This window comes from Phodopus roborovskii, unplaced genomic scaffold (genome assembly GCF_943737965.1).
Source record: "Phodopus roborovskii unplaced genomic scaffold, PHOROB, whole genome shotgun sequence".
Taxonomy (NCBI): Eukaryota; Metazoa; Chordata; class Mammalia; order Rodentia; family Cricetidae; genus Phodopus; species Phodopus roborovskii.
The window spans coordinates 8,787,110-8,805,218 of record NW_026126636.1 but is presented as its reverse complement, the minus strand read 5'-3'; the positions used below and the strand labels follow the sequence as shown (position 1 = coordinate 8,805,218).

Genomic DNA, 18,109 nt, shown 5'->3' with positions numbered 1-18,109 from the left:
CTTCAAGGGGGGGTCAGTGGGGAGGGCCCCCCCCCGGGCAGGGGCTGGGGGCGGGGTTATTGCTCTGAGCTCCCTGTCCCCAGGGGGACCTGTGTGGGAGGATTTCAGGAGAGGGGGCCAGCACTGGATTGGGGACACGGCCACACAAACACGCAGATCACGGCACATAGGAGGTCGGGGGAGGCTGGGCGTCGTATTGCACTTTGAGAGTGGGGCCAGGTGGTTGTCCCCCTCAAATTGGAGCCTGGGGGTAGAGACTGGAGGCCACCATGTCCCTTTCCACTCTGTGGAGAAGGTGTGACCTCCACTCAGGGTTTGGAGGAGGTGCCAAGGGCTGGTCCGAGGCCTTGGGCTGGGGCTAAGAGCAGACCAGACTGCCCTGGTCGCCAGCACGGAACCCACCCTGCACCTGCTCAGCTGCCGCTCCCCCCTTTGCCTGACTTGGTCTTGGGGGCCACGTGTAGACCCTCATCGCCTTCGCTGTCAGAGCTGCAGCCACTGACGTCCGTGATCTCCAGCTCGGAGTCGCTGTCCTCCTTCCCACCCAGCGCAGCCTCTGGACCTCCAGCCCCCGGCAGAGCCAGACGAGGGGCCACTGCCAGCCCCGAGGGGCGCTCAGGGCCCAGGCCCTCCCCTGTTGCAGCAAGCAGGGGCGCAGCCATGGGGCCTCCCCCTGCCCCTGCAGAGGGCAAGTGGCCCAGGGAACCCAAAGGGTTAGGGTAGAAGTGAGGTGGGTAGAGAGAGGGGGGCAGCTTGGGGAAGGGGCCGGTGAGGTATGGGTTAAAGTTCCAGGGGTACTCAGGGAAGGCTCGGCCATACGGACCCAACAGGCCTGGGGGCTTGGAGTAGCCGGTGGCACCTGGCGGGGGACGTGGGGGGACATAAAGAACAAGTCAGGCTGGCCCACAAGCCATTGGGGGCCTGCTTGCACGTGGGCGTACCCCTGCATGCTCTCCCCGTCGCCTCCCACCTCTCCCCCACTTCACCTCCATTTTCTCCCTATTCCTTTAACCTGTCTCCCCACAAAACCCTCCCTGCCAGCCCCCTCCCCGCACCCCGCAGCTGCTCAGCAGCTGGTCACTGCCTTGCTGGTTTTGTGAGATGTCCAGTTGTGTAAGCCAAGCTGGCTTCCCGCTTGTAATCTGCCTGCCTCGGCTTCCTGAATGCCGCGTGCAGCCCAGCTCGGCTCTGACCTTGGTCTTTAGCTTCTGTGTCCCTCTGCTGGGATCGCTGCTGTGTGCGCCATACCCAGCTGCCTCGCTGCTGGTAACCCCAGGCTTCCTGCAAGTTATGTCCTCACCCCACACAGACACACCCTAGCCTGGGCATCCCTGTCCTCTGCAGTCCTCTCTGTCCATATGAGCAGATCCCCTCAACCCCCAGGCCCTTACCAGAACCCAGGAATGGGAAGGGGCTGTCCAAACGTAGTTTATCCGTCTCTGGGGAGAATAGGGGTGCCCGACCCCCTGGCTCTCCCAGGCGTGGGGTGGAGAACAGGGTCTGCAGGGTCTGGAGAGGAAAGTAGGGAAGGGAGCTCTGCTTAGCCCCCTTTGTGGGGAGGATCAGGATGCAGGGGACACTAGACACCCCACTTCCGGCCCTCACACACCAGTATCAAGCTTACCTCAGGGGTCAGGGGTGGAGCATCTGGCCCGTGTGCCCCCCCAAAGGGACCTGGGGTCAACAGGAGTGGGGAGCCGGTGGCGGCGGCAGCCACATCCAGCAGTGGGTAATTAACAAGAACAACTTTGCTGAAGTTGAATTTGTAAGTGAACCTCTTCCCTTTGGTCTTGTGGAGAATCCGCTTGTTGTAGTAGTAACTGCGGGAGAGAGGACGGGTACTGGGGAGGGGCAGGGAGGGTGAGGCAGTAGCTGGGCTCAAGTTCCTGTCGCCTCCCCCCTCCCAGCTTCCACTCACAAGTACTGGATCCAGTGGCATTCAGTCCTAGCATACAGGGGAGCACCCTTGGGGACCAGAAGGGACAGGGGAGGGAGAAGAGAGCATGATGGGAGCCTGGCCCACTGCCCCTCCTCACCGCAGGGCCCGGCTCAGCTTGTCATAGTTCATGTGGGGCTTGCACTTGCGGATGCCCCAGAGGCGGGCCACCTCATCGGGGTCCTTGATGACAAATTCCCCGTAGTCCCCCTGCCAGGCGATGACACCCTGGTACTCCTCCTTCTGAAGCAGCTCCAGGATAAAGTGCCACAGCTGGATCTGCCTCGAGCCAGGGGAGGACTCGGGCTTGTAGGCCCAGTCTGGGAAGGCAAACCCTAGGGACAGGAGACAGGGAGGCCTTAGGGTTCGGAAGCTGAGGTGGGCTCTGGAGTCTGCAGCCTGGGATGTTCAGTCTCTGAGGAGCCTCTTTAGGGGCCTGTGTGTCCCTCTTCAGACCTCCCATGCTGAGTCTGCTCCGGAAGTCGCCTAAACAGCTGCAAAGAGCCCCTCCGTTTGTGCTCCCAACATTCCTCGGTGCAGTCTCCCCAGGTTCAGCCAAGGAAGGGGGGGGATGGAATTGAGAGGGACACATTTACTGTATCCATGGCTATGGGGGGAGGGGCTGGAAAGGGTGCACCCTCTGCAGTGATGGCCCTTAACCCCGCTCCCCGTCAGGGGCCTTTGACATTTCCTGTGTCCTGATAGCTCCTGCAGTCAATCAGCCCATTCCCGAAGGGCCCTCTGGTGTCACCCTGGCACACGCTCAGCCCGTATCCGTCTGTGTACCTGCCTTTAGCGTGTCTCTCCAGTGTGAGGCTGTGTCTACACGCAGGCACAGATCTATAGGTGACCATGGCAGGACACATCACACAGACACTTGCAGTGTTACCCTATGGGACGCAACCACACCCAAGCACCACACCTGCTGGGGCACTGGCACAGACACCAGATATAGGCCGCCTAAGATACCAGGATCCCAAAACCCACCCATTGCAACATGCACAATCACATGCTAAAGGCCTCTGTAGGGGCCGACTGACAAGTGTGTGACAAGGAGACACAGGAGCCCAACAGCCTAGCTAACACCTGGTGTGACAGAGAATGAAGCCATGAAGTCCCCAGATAGACAGACAGACACATGACAACTGAGTAACTTCTCACGGCCACATTCAGGCAAGTGTATGTCAACACTGGTGTTTACCTCACCCCGGCAGGGGCGTCTGGATCCACTATCCATATGCACCTAGAAGCCAGGAACAGAGACCTTGCCCACCCCTGGTCTTCCCAATCTAGAAGGCTCTGGGTCCCAGTGTCCACAGCAGCTTCTACATCATCTTCCATTTCCTACCTGCGCGCGGCCCAGGCATGAACACATGGTTCGATCTGGTCTCTAGCAAGCTGAGAGCAGAGCAACAGAAGGGGAGAAGACTCAGGAAGCCATCACAGAGTGGGGTATGACAGAGACTGTTGAGCTGGGTCTCTGTATCCAGTTGCTGTGCAGCCCGGGGGAAGTCCCTTGCCCTCTCTGGGTTGAGGTTCCAGAGGCAGGAGTCAAAAGGAGCAGAGTCTCACCCAGGCTGCCCTCTGACACGTAAGTGGGCAGGTGATGTCCCACCTTGGAAAGGACAGGCATTCTCACCACTCCCCATGGAAGAGGAATTTTAATCTGGGCCATTCCCAGCTCAGGTGCCATGTCTGGATGGACACTGGCCTAGCCGTACCCATAGTACACTTCCTGGGAAAGCCATTGCATCACAAACACATTTGCACAACCAAAAGACCAGGGGATTCACCGGAGAGAGGCTCTGCTACTGCAGGCAGACACAGACAACTCCATGAACCAGGCAGAGGGAGACACAGCCCCCAAACCAAGGCCACATACCGATATTCATGCCCAGGGTCATCTACCCACACACTCCAAAATGTACCTCAGCTACCAGCTGAGAATGTCATGGACTACCGGAGACAGACATACCCAGTCCCCTTACCCCCAATCGAAGCCGAGGCACACAAACTGTCAGACAGCAAATGTATACATGCATGACCCTGAAATGTAGAGTCCAGGGTCACTCCCGTGGCCTCCACGGTCCAGTCCTGTGTAGGAGGCACACAAAGTCTCCTACAGACACTTGCCCTCTGTGACCCTTCAGTAACCCAAGTGTGATGCACGCCAGCACTCCACAATGGACCTCCATGCAGCCAGCCAAACGGTTGCTCCCAAACACTCCCGCTAGTGACCCCTGCAATGCCCAAACAGCTCCTTTTTCTCCAGCCTGAGCATCACCTCCTTGCAGCCTCTCCTTAGCTGTGTGCCTCACCTCGTGCCTAGCCTAGAGCTCCTCGGCAGGTCCTGGGTAGGTGCAGGCTAGGAGCACATGGCAGAGAAATCCCAGATCTCAGCCCTCTTAGTCCTCATCCCTCTCCATACCTCGCCCATCCTCCAAAAGACCTCCAACTCTTGTGCCCCAGCAAGCATGTGGCAGGGAGAGAGAGCCGCGAAGTTCCTAGTCAAGTTTCTCCTGAAAGGGTTTGTGTTCAGGGGACTGACGGAGGAGACCCAGACAGACAGGTTCACAGGTGCATAAGACAGATGGGGGGGAAAGGGGGAAGCTAAGGAGCGGGGTGCAGCCCCTGGGAGGGGGAAGAGCTATGGGGATGGACAGGACAGTTACCAGGGGTCCAGAGAGCCGGAAGGGCAGGCGGGGCGAAGAGAAGGTCTGAGACGCAGCTACAGTCCATGGCCGAGCGAGCCCTGCAGAAGCGGGACAGGATAGCGGGAGAGAAGCAGAGACAACAGGGTCAGCCAGGGGGTGCTGTGGGACCCCCTTCCAGGCCCTCAACCTGACCTGACGCCAGCCAGCCCACCCCGCTGCCCTCAGTCCCACAAGCTCCCTTCCAGCAGCCCCAGGGCCCCTAAGGAGAGCCTCGGTCCTTCCCTCCTCCTTGTCCCCCCCCACCCGGTCCTCTTCACTCTGGTCCAGCATTCACCACTCACTGGCGGCAGGCAGGCGGGGGGGGGGGCTCTCAACACCCTCCACCCACCTCCTGCTATCCTGCCCCCCCACCTGAGCTCTGGGGGAGTAAGGGGTTGATCCCCGGGTCCCTGGGTCTTTCTGTCTTCCTCTGCGTGTGGCTCTCTCCAGCTACTTCAGATTTATCGCTTGGAAACACAAACTCGCCCCCACCTGGCTGACCCCCTCCCCCGCAGCTCCCTCTCTGTCTCACGCTGGCTGCAGCAATGGCCAGCTCAGAGATGGCAGGGCTGGGTATCTGCTAGCCAGTCTGGAAGGAGCAGGCCCAGCCCGTGCCTTTCTTCCCAGGTAGACACTACCCCCACCACACACACACACACACACACACACACACACACACACACCTTAGACACCCCTAGTCTGCCCTCTGAGCCCACAGACACCTGCCCTTGTCTCAAACCTGCCCTCGCTCACCAAGGTTCTCCGTCCATCCTTACCCCTCAGGTCCCCTTTCCCCTGCTCAGGCACCCCTTCTAGAAGGAGCTCCAACCCCACCCCCAGCCCTTCCCCTTTCTCCCAAAGTAGAGCCACCCAAACCTGTGGATGGACAGCAACGGAGCCCATGGATCCCTGCCTCAAACCTGCTGTTCAAAGAAGATTCTCCAGACCAGCCAGCCTCCCTATCAGATGCTCCCTCCCCATAGACCCCCCCAGACACCTGTCTACCCAGGCGGGCACTCCTCCTCAGATACCTTCCCCTCACACTGGCCTCTCCCTCAGACACCAGTGCCCTCAGATTGGCACCCCACATAGACACCCCTTCCTCGACTGGTCTCTCTCGGACACTGCTTCCTCGGACATCATCTCCCCCTCAGGACATTCTTTCCCCCTGGATCTGCCCCCTCCCTGCGCATGTCCCCCAGAAGCCTGCTTCCTAGATACCTTGCCCCTTCCTAAGCACTGCCCTTCGATGCCTTCACCCTTAGCCGTCTGCCCCCTCACACTCACTGCAGATACCCTTAGCGAAAATGTCCTTTAGCCGTCCTGCCTGCACTCGGAGTCCACCACACCCTCCCTTCAGACCCGGGACTGACTGCACCCTCTCAGACACCCCACCCACGAGGTCTGTAGAACACCCCGAGATCCACACATCTCTCCTATACCAACCACATAGCCATGAGCCCCGCCTCGCCCCTTTGAGTCCCCTCTCCCAGTGTGCAGCCTCCCCCACAGCTCCCCCAACCCCTCCTTGGCCTCCTGGGGTCTCCCCTGCCCTGGCCACCCCTCCCATACTCTGTCTTTCTGTCCCCGCACTTGGCCTCTCTCTTCCCTCCACCTGGAGTGCCTTCCCGCATCTCTCCCCAACTCTACTCCCATTCTCTGCCACTGCCCCCTCCCGCACGCACTGTCTCCTGGCCCCCTACCCCTATTTCCTTCTCCACCCCCCAACTTCATCCACCTCCCCACGCCCCCTCTCTCCCTCCATCTCCCTGATCTGTCTTCCTCCTCCTCCTCCTCCCTGCTCCCTCCCTCTCAGCCCCGCCCATCCCGTCTCTCTCCCGCGTGTCTCCACCGTCTCTATCTCTCTCCCCACACCCACCCCCCATCCCACTCCCCCCTCCTGCTCTCGCTGCCTCTCTGGGTCCCCCCTCCCCCACCCCCACCCCCACCCCCCATTGGCCCCTCTCATTTCCGTGTTGGTTTTGATTTCTCTTCCCAACGCTTTCAACTCCCCGCCGCCTCCTCCGGACACGTTATAACGAGGAGCCGTGGGATCGGCGCTCCGGGCCCTGCTCCCACGCTCCCCCCCCCCGTCGTCTCTCACACACATCTCTGCCTTCGTGCAGTCTCTGCTGCCACTTTTCCCCTGGCTCTCCTGTGTTTAGTCTCTGTCCTGTGCCCCCCCCGCCCCACGCCTGGTGCTGGCCCCCCAGCTGGGTGCCTGTCTCCACCCATGACCAGCCTTTCTCCGGAGCTCCACGTCTCTGTGTCCCGGGGTCTCTGGGACTTTAGTCTCCACAGGGCTCTTTCTCCATTTCTGGATCTCTGGATCTCCACCTCTCTGCCTGCCTGTCTGAGTCTCTGCCTCTTGCAAAGTCCCCATCGCCACGTCTCTAGGTCTCTTTCAGCCCCTCGGTCCCTCTCTTGGGACCCCTTTGATCTCCCCATGCCCCTGGCGCCCCCCTGGCCCCATTGATTGCTGATCGACCCGAGGAGGAAGTAGGTCCCGCGGCCTGGGGCTATAGGGCCAGGCAGGCGCTTTGGCAGAGCCACCGGACAGACAGATGGACAGAAGGCCCCAGCCCCAGTGGCTGAAGAGGGGGAGCAGCCGCTTCACGCGCCCCTCCCCACCGGCCGGCGCGGTGCGGATGGGGACTCCGGGCAAGCTTTAATTTTTAATTTTATTTTGCTTCCTCCACCCCCCTCACCCCCATCTCCAGCGCCCGCAGCCATGGCACCGAATGTGTGCGGAGTGAGGCAGCCGGTTGGAGAGAGGGGCTGAGTGGGCAGGGGCTGCCTCCCTCTGCTCCTCACCAAGCACAGTCACACAGACCCACACCTTCTGCAAGTACCCAGTTCGCATCACACAGGCCAGCGAAGTCACACAAACAGTGCCGCCACCATCACACGCAAAACCCACTCTGTATCAACAGAGCCACACACATCCCCATAGTCACATACAACCCGTGCAGGGCAGCCCGCCCACATCATCGAAGTCCCACAGTAGCAGCATTGTCACCCACGACAAAAACAGACACACGGTCTGACTAGACTGCCGCATATTAACACAGGCACACTGTCACTCATCAGTGCCCACAAATACAGAGACACAGACCTTCAGTCAGAGGCACACAACTGCGCATAGACATTGTCACAGAGAAACGGAGACACACCCAGACCCAGAGGGGCACAGCCAAGTCAGCGGCAGACACAGAGTCACAAAGGCGGGCCCCACACACATGGGCCCCATGCAGACGGACACACAAAACACCCCTGGCACAGACTGACTGACACAACAGTGTGGCAAACTCCGGTGGCCACACTCATGGCAGACACATGGCCACAGGCCCAGTAACTGAAGTGGTCAGCAGCCCCCACCCCCAGAGAGGGGAGACCTAAGCTCATGGGGCCTCTCGTAAGCGCCCCCCCGCCCGAGTGTGTGTGTGTGTGTGTGTGTGTGTGTGTGTGTGCCTCATACTGTTCAATATTCAAACACGTCCTCCTCATTGTCTCTGTCTGTCTGCCTGTCACTGAGGGTCTGCTGTTGCTCTCTGTGTACCTCTGCTTCTGTCTCTGGGTAGTCTCTCTGTCCCTCTGGGCCTCTCTGCTTCTGTCTCCTCACCCCATCACCCCAGCCCCCTGGGCTGGGGTTTAACCAGTTGTTTTGATTTCTCTAAGCTGCGCTGGCTGCCTCGAGAGCTGCCTCAGGCCTCACACCGCCCCCAGCCCCTTCATCCCTCACCCAGCCCCCCCCATCCCCACCTCCCCTTAACACAATCTGCACAAGTGGAATGAAAATTGATTTTTTTTTTAAATTTCATATCTTCTCCAGGGCTCTGTCTAAAGAGGAGAGAGACGCGGCCCAAGACCCCTCTCCTACCACTGCCCCCGAACACACACACACACACACACACATACACACACACACACCCTGGAGCATACACCCTTTTGCACACCACATGCCTGTGTGGACACGTGTGGACACAGTACAGATGCACAGCCATGCTGCTCAGCCATGGACACACACACATGCACACCCCTAAACCATGGGCATGCTGCTGGGCCTGGACTATGATGAAGCCTTGCGCATGGGCAGTACACACCCTGTCCCACCAGTGCAGAGCTGTGACCCCTGCAGTCACTTACCACAGGAGCGCCTGTGCTCAACACACCTGTCTCTGCACAGGTTCTAGGCATGTTTGGTGTATACAAAGCCTGGCTTGGCGGCTGCTCCCCCGTAGACAGCAGGAGGTCTATGGCTGTCCTGGCAAAGGGAAGTTCCTAGAGGCAGCTGTCATACCAGTACCTGCCACCCTTGTGTCAAATTTCACCCAATTTCCATCCCTGCTCTCGCTCTCATCAACCAAGTGCTCTGGGCTGGCCCTTAAGAGGGAGTCACTCTGTGGCAATAACCCACACTTCACCTCCCACATACTACACACATCATATACATACTACACACATGCAACGTATCACACACACACCATATACATACTACACACATGCAACATATCACACACACACCCCATGTACAGCAGATTGTATACTCTCCACATACATGCTGTACACATACCATATACATACCACATACCACTATATACTCCTTCTACATACTGTGCATACTATACACATAGCAATGACACACATTACATATACCACACCGCACTCCCATGCAAACATATACAAGTCACATATCTATTACATAGTATATGTACACATACCCTTGACACACACATACTATACACACAGACCACATAGAAACTACATACCACGCAAAGACACAATCCACTTGGTATGTGCCTCAACTACCACATGCCATCCATGCTACCCCCATATTACATACAGATACCACATTCCACACATCACACACAGATGCTGAACACATGACACAGCCTTTGCTACCTCTTAGGGACACACAAACATAGGACATGCCAGAACTGAAACCCCCTTAACCTCTATGTTCACCCATGACACACAGGTCCACACATTCTCACATGTCACCATAAACACAGGATTGGCACAAGTTCACACTGTATACACATGCAGCATCCAACAACCACAAGGTCACGTGAGTGTGCATGCACACACACACGCGCGCACACACACATACACACACACACACACAGAGCTGTTAGCACTCTTCAGGGCTGGTCACGCACACACACAGCTGCAAACCAACATTCTATCCAGCTTACTACATTTTGCTTCCCAAATGACTGTATGTGCACGCACACAGAGAACACCATTGGCATCCGGAGTCAGACACAGGCTCAGAGAGGCAGCAGCCACCAAAATCAATCTGCCACATAGCCAGCCGGAGCCTGACACAGGTCTGGGCACCTCTGTAGCTATGCCCTACTGCTCATCCCTGGTGGGCCCCTCATACTCAACAACCCCACTGCCAGTGTCCCCTTCCACCACGCTTCTCCCGAACTCAGTCTCCTTACCTTCCTTACCCTCAGGGCCGGGCTCTCCTGCCCTGGTCACTCAGCCCTGCATAGCCCTGTACATGATGCAGAGACACCAAACAGCACCCTAGACACACACATGCTCGGCTGTCACATTCGTGGACGTGATGTGCCGTGGCTTTGCTCAGCCCCTTGACCTAGCGCACACACACACACACACACACACACACACACACACACACCCCTAATCCCCTGTGCCTGGGGAAGCAACACTTGACACAGGCACTCCAGGGGACCTGTGACAAGACTTCAGTGCAGGACCGGCCCGGGGCCTGGAAGAGGTCTAGCTGGTACCGGATTTGGGGGGTCAGGTCATACCAGGCAGCGGGCAGGGGACCCCAGTGCCTGTGAGGACAGGAATGGAGACTCGCTCCCCACCTACTCAGGTCTCTCTCTCTCTTTGGGGATCTCTGTCTGGAGCCATGCTTGTCTCTTTGGGTCTCTGTCTCTCTCTCCTGGAGCCCCAGGCTCAGCACAGATGTCTCTGGGGCTGCAGCAGGCATGCAGAACGATGTCAGTGGGGGCAGTGGTGAGGGAGAGTCCCCAGGGAGGTGGGAGCCGCAGTGCCACGCACCCCGCCTACAAAACAGTGCTGGGGGAGGGGTAGGACATAGAGGTGCAAGCAGTCCCGGCCCAGCCCTCACCCCTCACCCCTCACGGCAGAGGCTGGGGGTTGGTAACAGACACAGAGGGTCACACAGAGAGGGGAAGGGCCAACCGGAGCCATGAGGCCAGAGGCAGCGGCAGAGCAAGACATACAGAATGGATGAAGCCAGAAAGAGGAAGCTGGACCACAGAGACAGAGAGACCAGCAGAGCAAGATCCCACTCCAGATGGGAAAGGGCTGATATGAAGCAAATCGGAAAGCTGAGAGCCAGGGCACCCACCGGAGAACCTGGGTCACAGAGGAAGCAGAGGAGGGGGCAGAGATGCGGAAAATTGAGGGATTAGGGCAGAGTGGATGAGGGGGAGCAGGGCTGAGGTGGACAGAGGACCAGCCTCCCTGCGATGGACCCCCATGTGCCCCCCACCCGCCACAACCAGTGCGGATTCATGGCTCGCTCCTCCGTGCCTTACCCAGCCTCAGGCTTGAGGCAGTGGTGTCCCCTAAGGTCTGTCACACCCTTACTCCGAAACCCACCCCTCCTCACTACCACACCCCCAGCTTGGACCCCACCACCATCCCCATCCTGGTACCTAACCCCCACCTTTTCACCCTGCGGATCCTAAGTCCTGGCATCATCCCCGGCCTCATCCCCAAGGGTCCCCAAAAGTAGACCAGCACGCTGGTGCTTAGGCCCCCATCATCCTAGACAGGCCCTGGATATGTAGCAAAACGACTGTGATGTTGTCAGTGAGTGTCAGTGACAGTGGCTAGGTTGAGCGTTTTCTAGAACGGGCAGCAAGGCCCAGTGGTGCTGTGGGTTCTCTTTTGGGTTTGGCAAAGACAGGCCAAATATTCTGGTGGAACCCAGATGAACAGGACAAGGAGGTCAGGGAATCAGAGAGGTCGGGGGTGGGGTGGGGCGGTCAGGAAAGAACCCTAGAGGGGATACTGGGACATAGCCAAAGAGAATCCAGAGAGGCAGGCAGACTGGGGCCAACTGGGGAGAAGTGGGTGACAGAAAGTCAGGAGCAGAGAACCGGCATTGGAGCCCCGGGAGGGCTGTCAGGAAGCAGGAGAGAAGCCTCGGCGGGCAGGGCCCAAGGTGCCCCTGGGCCAGCAGAGGGGCCTGGGTGGGCTTGAGCTGGGCGCTGGGCGCTGGGAGCTGGGCTGCCATGGGGATCCCATAAGGGGCAGGGTCCGGCCAGGCTGAGGGAGGCTCGGGGCTCCGGGGGCATCAGGCTCGGTGCTAATTCAGCGCCATCGATCAGACGGGATGAGAGCAATAAATTATTGTGACAAGATGCAATCCTGGCCCTAGCACTGCCGCCGAGGCGGATCGATCCCTGTCCCCAGCTCCACACCAGTCCCATGCCCAGGCCTTGCGGCTGGGACTCCCCTGCCCACCTCTTGATCCATTCTCCTCACCGTATACATACATACTCCTAACTGTTGACCAGGCCACGTGGTGGCCCTGGATAAGAGACAGGACCAGGAGAGGATGCCGAGGGAAAGTCTAACCGCTATGTAACCCTGGTCTTGGAGTTTCCCTCACCACCATCTTGCCAGCACCTGTAGGGTGAGAACTGCCGTCGTGGTGCCCATTTCACAGATATAAAAACTGAGGCTTGGATAGGGAAAGCTAACTTGCACATAGTCCAAAAAGGATGAGTGATGAAGCCTGGACCCAAATGCAGGTCAGGTTGATTTCAAGACCCCAGTATCTCTACTGTCAAAGGGAAACACAGGGGACAAAGACAAGAAGAGGCAGAGGCAGGCTGTAGAAAACTCAGAGAGAGAGAGAGACTCGGATGTACAAAGAGACATGGAGCTAAGCCAGGCAGCACTGGCCTAGAGTCCTGGGTACTTGGAAGGCTCAGCCAAGAGGACTACAAGTTGGAGCCCTGCCTGGTCTACAGAGTGAGTTCAAAGCCAGCCTGAACAACTGTCTGAAAACTGAACCGGGCTGGAAGTCAGGGATGATGGCGTTCACCTGTGATCCCAGCGCCTGGGAGGCCGAGGCTGGCTACGTAGTCAGTTCAAGGTCAGTCTGAGCTACCTTAGACTCTATCAAAGGGAGGTTGCTGGGACTTAGGCCAATGGTAGAATTCTTTCCTGACATGCATGAGGACCCCGGGTTACATCCCCACAATCACAGGAAGAAAAAAAGTGGGGACAAGGAGAAACACTAAAAGACACAGGGCCCATGAAGCAGAGACCGGCAGCCTGAGGCAATGGCACAAAGGGAGAAGGTGGCAGCTGCAAAAGCAGATAAAGCCAGAGGACCCTGTGGAGAGGGGTGGGTGTCTGGGCGTGTGTCGGGAGGGGCCACGGGAGAGGATGAGGTGCAGCTTTGGTCCCAGAGTTCAATGCCCGTCTGTAAAAGCCAGGAGCGGCAGAGTGTTGGGCACCCCGACAGCAAGAGGGAAGGCTGGTTAGTTCTTGGTGATGGGGAAGCAAGGGTTGCTAAGGGGCTGCGATGAAGAGGTGTGCCTGCAGAGGAAGCTGGCAGATATGGGAGCAGGCTAGCCTGTTTGGCTAGGAAGGCCATGTCTGAAGTCGAACTCAGTTCTTCCACAGTGCCCAGGTTCTGGGACCTCGGAAAAGGATTTCTCCTCTTTGAGCTCAGTTTGTTTTTCTGTAAAATGGGGACATAAGTCAAGCACCTGCTTTATAATGGCCCCATGGGGATGGCTGTGCCAGTGGATGATGCTCTGTCGCAGAGATGGTTTTAGAATCAGCTGTCATCCATGCCATCATCACCAACATGGGAGAGGGCGTGTCCCTGTGGTTGTGTGAATAGGTGCTGCTCAGAGTTGGAGATGATGACGTCCGTCAGTGACAGCCGCATCACCCAGACACTTAGAATACCCCAGTCTTTTAAGCCAGGTGTGTTAGCACACACCTTTAACCCCGGCACTGGGAAGGCAAAGGCAGGTGGATCTCTGAGTTCGAGGCCAGCCTGGTCTACAGAGTGAGTTCCGGGACAGCCAGGGCTATGTAGAGAGACCCTGTCTCAAAATAAGTTAAGTATCTCCGGTGTCTAGAGTCGAGCCTAGGGTTTTATTCATTCACGAAAGGCAAGTGTTCTACCACTGAGCTACACCCCCAAACCCACTTTTTGATTTTCCTTTGTGAGAGTCTCACAAAGGCAGGCTGAACTCTAGAGCTTTCAGCCTTAGGCTCTGAAGCAGATGGGACAACAGGCCTATGTCTGTCACCGGGCCTTGCTTAAGGGAAGGTCTCTATCGTGCAGGGAGCAGGCATACAGACGGCGGGGTGCAGGTATCACATGTGTTTAGCAGGCCTACGGGTATTGCTCTCAAGAAGGTACGTGTTCCCTATGGGCCTAGCTGGGTAGAGAAGGGCTATGAGAAGGGACAGGTGCCTCTTAGTCCTTCTGGGATGGATGGGACTGGAGGCAAGGTAGGCTCTGAAGGTCTGGTCCTTAGGATGTGAGCACCAGGTTGAGAGGGCAGATGGCAAAGATGACCGGTTGGGGTGGCAGCTGGCTCAAACACACGGAATGCCCACCAAGAATTGAGGGTTACTAAACGTGTAGCAATAAACAGACGTAGAGCCAGCACAGGGAGTCAGCCGGGTGGACGGGGGCAGGGGGCTTGCCCAGAAGTCTGTGTCCCCTTTGGAGCATACTGAGAAAGAGTTTTGTGACAGAGAACAGTTTAGAGAGGCGGAGAGAGGCGATGCCTGGTACACCGGTGAGGGACAGGCATTGGTATGGACGTAGGGGGTGTGGCCGGCCTGGTGCAGCCTGGGAAGATGGCGTGAGAAACATGGCTGAAGGAGAAACACGTGTGAAGGAGGAGAAGAAAGGGGCATCCAAGGCACAGGAGCGAGAAACGTGTAGGGGGGTGGGGGAGGCGCGGAGCCCCGTGGCCAAAAGACTGGAAAGGTCTTATGTTACAGGATAAGAGTTGGGAGCAGCGAGCGTGCAGGTGTGAGAGACCCTTAGTGGACGAGACCTTGCAGGCCCGGACAGGCACAGGTGTGAGGAGGACCCACGTGGTGGCAGGGGACAGATGTACAGGTGACTGAGCTCTCAGGGCTCTGGGGCGGGGCGGAGAGCAGGCAGTGGGCCCTCTGCTGTCTGGGACCAGCGGGACAGGTGGGTTTGGAATACACGGTGGCAGAAAGTGTACTTTTGTTTTGTTTTTGGAGACAGAGTCTTGTGTAGCCCCGGGCTGGGCTGATTTCAAGCTTGCCAAGAGTGACCTTGAACTTCTGATCTTCCTGCCTCTACGTCCCCAGTGCTGGCAAATATCACTATACCTGGTTTATGGAGTGCTGGGGATGGGACCCGGGGCTTCCTGTTACACAAGTGCTTTGTAAACTGAGTTGCAGTCCTGTAGCCCTGTGAGTGTGTTAATAGAAAAGATGGGCAGCAGACAGAGAGAGAGAGAGAGAGAGAGAGAGAGAGAGAGAGAGTGACATGAGTGTTCCTAGGTGGCCTGAGGCTGTTTTGGAAGGTCAGGTATAAGGGTGGCAGAGGAGGGTGGGTGGGGTCATGCTGTAACTGAGAGCTCTGTGCAAAGGAAGGTGTGTGTGTGTGTGTGTGTGTGTGTGTGTGTGTGTGTGTGTGTGTGTGTGTAACAGGTAAACAGGTACTTCTGGAGAGGAAATTGCATGGGTTAAATAAATATAAAAGATGTGAGAAACAAATTCACTAAGACAGCTGAGGGAAAGATTTGGGGTGTTGCAGGGCACCGTGAGACATAAAAAACCAAATTGGCCACAGATTCAGGCCGAGGTTCAGCTTTTGGAAAACAGGTGTAACTCGGGAGAGGCAGCAGACAGGGCTCCTGTTAACTGAGAGACTCTATGCTAATGAGCATCTCTGGGGCAGGCTTGAAGGGTCAAGGGCTACCTGCAAGGACCTGTGAGTGCCCCAGAAATAGATGAAGGGACCCTGTGACAGGTCAAGCAGGCCATGTTAGGCAGAGGTCCAGATGTGGAGAACTCGGTGAGTTGGTCGTCAGGGTGCGGGTGGAGGGTGTTACCTGAAGCACAGGTGTGCCTGTCTTCCCAGGAGCCAGCTCGAGCTCACAGGTTCCTCCCGCGGCTCCAGCTCTGGGCTTGGGGAGGCCTGGGCCTGCCGGGCAGCTCGGGCTCCTGAGGCTGTTTGGCGATGCGGAGCGCGTCTGGGCCTCGGCGGGCCGGCGGGGCGGGGGGAGCGGGCGGGGGGGCCGTTTAGCCGTGATAGATCCGCGCGCCGCTTGTCTCTTAATCTCCGGAGCGACCGATCGATTCGCTATTTCCCTTTGTTGCCAGAAAATTCGATCCTGGGCCTGGAATTAGGTCCCCGGCTTAATCTGAGCGGAAACCAGCGAGGGGGAGACAGAGATACTGGGAGAGACAGAGACGGAGAGATAGTGAGAGACCGAGAGATGCCCGCGGAAGAGAGAAAGACGTGGAGATAGGCACAGGGATTCTGGGAGGGGTAGTCTAGGAGTTAGTGCCCAGGAGGTAAGAGACAGACAGATAAAGAGTTAGAGAGGCAGAACCTGGGAGTTTGTCAACTCCTGGCTCCTGGGGGAGCTGGAAGAAGTCACAGAGATGCCCACAGAGACGGTGAGGAGAGGAGATGCGGCACAGGTAACCCAACAGGGCTGGTGGCTGTGGAATGCACAGACAGAACGGTGCCCAGCACATCCCCACATCAAAGTTCAAGGCTAGGCACTCCTTGCTCCCAAATGGGCTGACCCCAGGTGGGCTCCAATAGTCCTTCCCACAGAAGGTGTGACCTCTCGCACCAAATATGAAGATCCAATTTTGTAGATGCTCAGTTTTGAACTCCAGCCCCAACCCAGATCTCCTCTCTCCTAAATCCCAATCCTCGGTACCGCTCCCCAGCCCCGACGAGGCAGCTCCATCCCCAAACAGCTAGGGGCTTGAGCACCAAACACCTTGACTCTAGGCTCTAAGCCCAGGTCCCAAATATTCAAGCCCTCAGACTTGACCTTTAAACCCCATGGCACTCTGGTCCTAAATATCCACACTCCTCAGGCCTGAATATCCAGACCCAAGCTCAAGTCAGCCTTCAGTCCCCATCCCAAATAGTCACACTGCGTATAGTCTGTCCTGATCCCGTTTCCGAGGCTTCGACACTGACCCCCTTCGCGCCCCCCACCTCCGTACCTAGTACCCCCGTCTCAAGGTCCTGTCTCCAGCGCTCATCCCTCCCACCTCGCGCCCCGGTCCACGAGCTGCTCCGGAGGGATTCCCTCCCACCTCCCCAGAGTTTGGCGCAGCCGCACCCTGCTGCCCGCGACCCCCAGGCTGCCCTGCCTGGGGCACAATCCCGGCCCCGGCGTCTCTGGGGGCCACCTCCCGCGGCCCGGGCCCCCCGCCCCGGGCAGCAATCCCCGCCCCTCATCCCCGCCCCTGAGACGGCCTGCGGCGCTCACTCACTTTCCGCGCCTTGCGCATCTGCTCCGGTCCGGGGAGAAGTGTTTAAAGTTCGGATCCCGCAGCCATGGCCCCGCGGCGTCCTGGGAAAGGAGACCCCGGAGCGCGGGGCGAGGGACGCGGGACGCCCGGAGTCCCGCGGAGGTGGAGAGCGAGAGGATGGGGTCTGGGAGTCCCTGAGACAGCGTGACAGAGACAGGGAAACAGAGACGAGGGTGCTTGCAGAGATGCAGAGGAGACACCCCGACAGAGACGCGCGCAGAGGAGCGCGGGAAGCGGGGAACCCGGCTCTGGGTCAGGGCGCGGGGGACCGTGCCTCTGCGCCCCCTCCTCTCCTGCCGCCCCTCTTCCTCCTCCTCCTCCCTCGCTCCTCCGCGGCGCGGCGCGCTCTCCCGCCCTCGCGGCCGCCCGGCTCGGCTCGGCGCGCAGATATATGGAGGCGGCGGCGGCTGTGCGGGGGAGGGGGCGGGCGCGCGATCGATGGAATATAATTTTCCTCAAACTCGGAAAATAAAGTTCAGAGCTGATCAAATTTGAAAACAGATGTCGAATTGCGACTCTAAATAAGGTTCGATCCCGGGACTGAGAGAGTGGGGGTGGGGTGGGGGCGGAGAGACACCCCCAACACCTTTCCCCTTCCCGCCCCACCCCCTCCCTGTCCTACACCGGGAAGACTCACAGACGGACGGACAGGATCTAGTGGAGGGTCCGCTGCAGCACAGAGGCGAAGCTGGGCCTATGCAAGGACAGATGGATGGACACACATATATACATACATACATACACACACACACACTGCCTGGACAGCGGACTTAGGGACACATAGAAACAGTGACATAGACCATGCACAACACACACAGGACACAGCCTAGGCATAGGGACACACCGCCAAACACAGAGGCAGACATGCACACAAGTGCACGGATGTGCCCTCTATTCTAGACACGCTCCACACATACCCATCCCAACCCCCCAACCCCTC

The 18,109-nt window shown here is 58.1% G+C and overlaps 1 protein-coding gene across 1 annotated transcript; it reads right to left on the bottom strand.

The window, feature by feature from the left end:
* Positions 1 to 388: 388 nt before the first annotated feature.
* On the bottom strand, positions 389 to 17,262 carry Erfl (ETS repressor factor like). Its single transcript, XM_051207153.1, has 6 exons — positions 17,131 to 17,262; positions 4,609 to 4,688; positions 2,037 to 2,271; positions 1,625 to 1,820; positions 1,392 to 1,509; positions 389 to 859 (listed from the first exon to the last, which is right to left on the bottom strand). Exons 2-6 carry the CDS (start codon positions 4,673 to 4,675, stop codon positions 414 to 416), a joined length of 1,062 nt encoding a protein of 353 aa, XP_051063110.1. The 5' UTR covers positions 4,676 to 4,688; positions 17,131 to 17,262; the 3' UTR covers positions 389 to 413.
* Between the last annotated feature and the right edge of the window lie 847 nt (positions 17,263 to 18,109).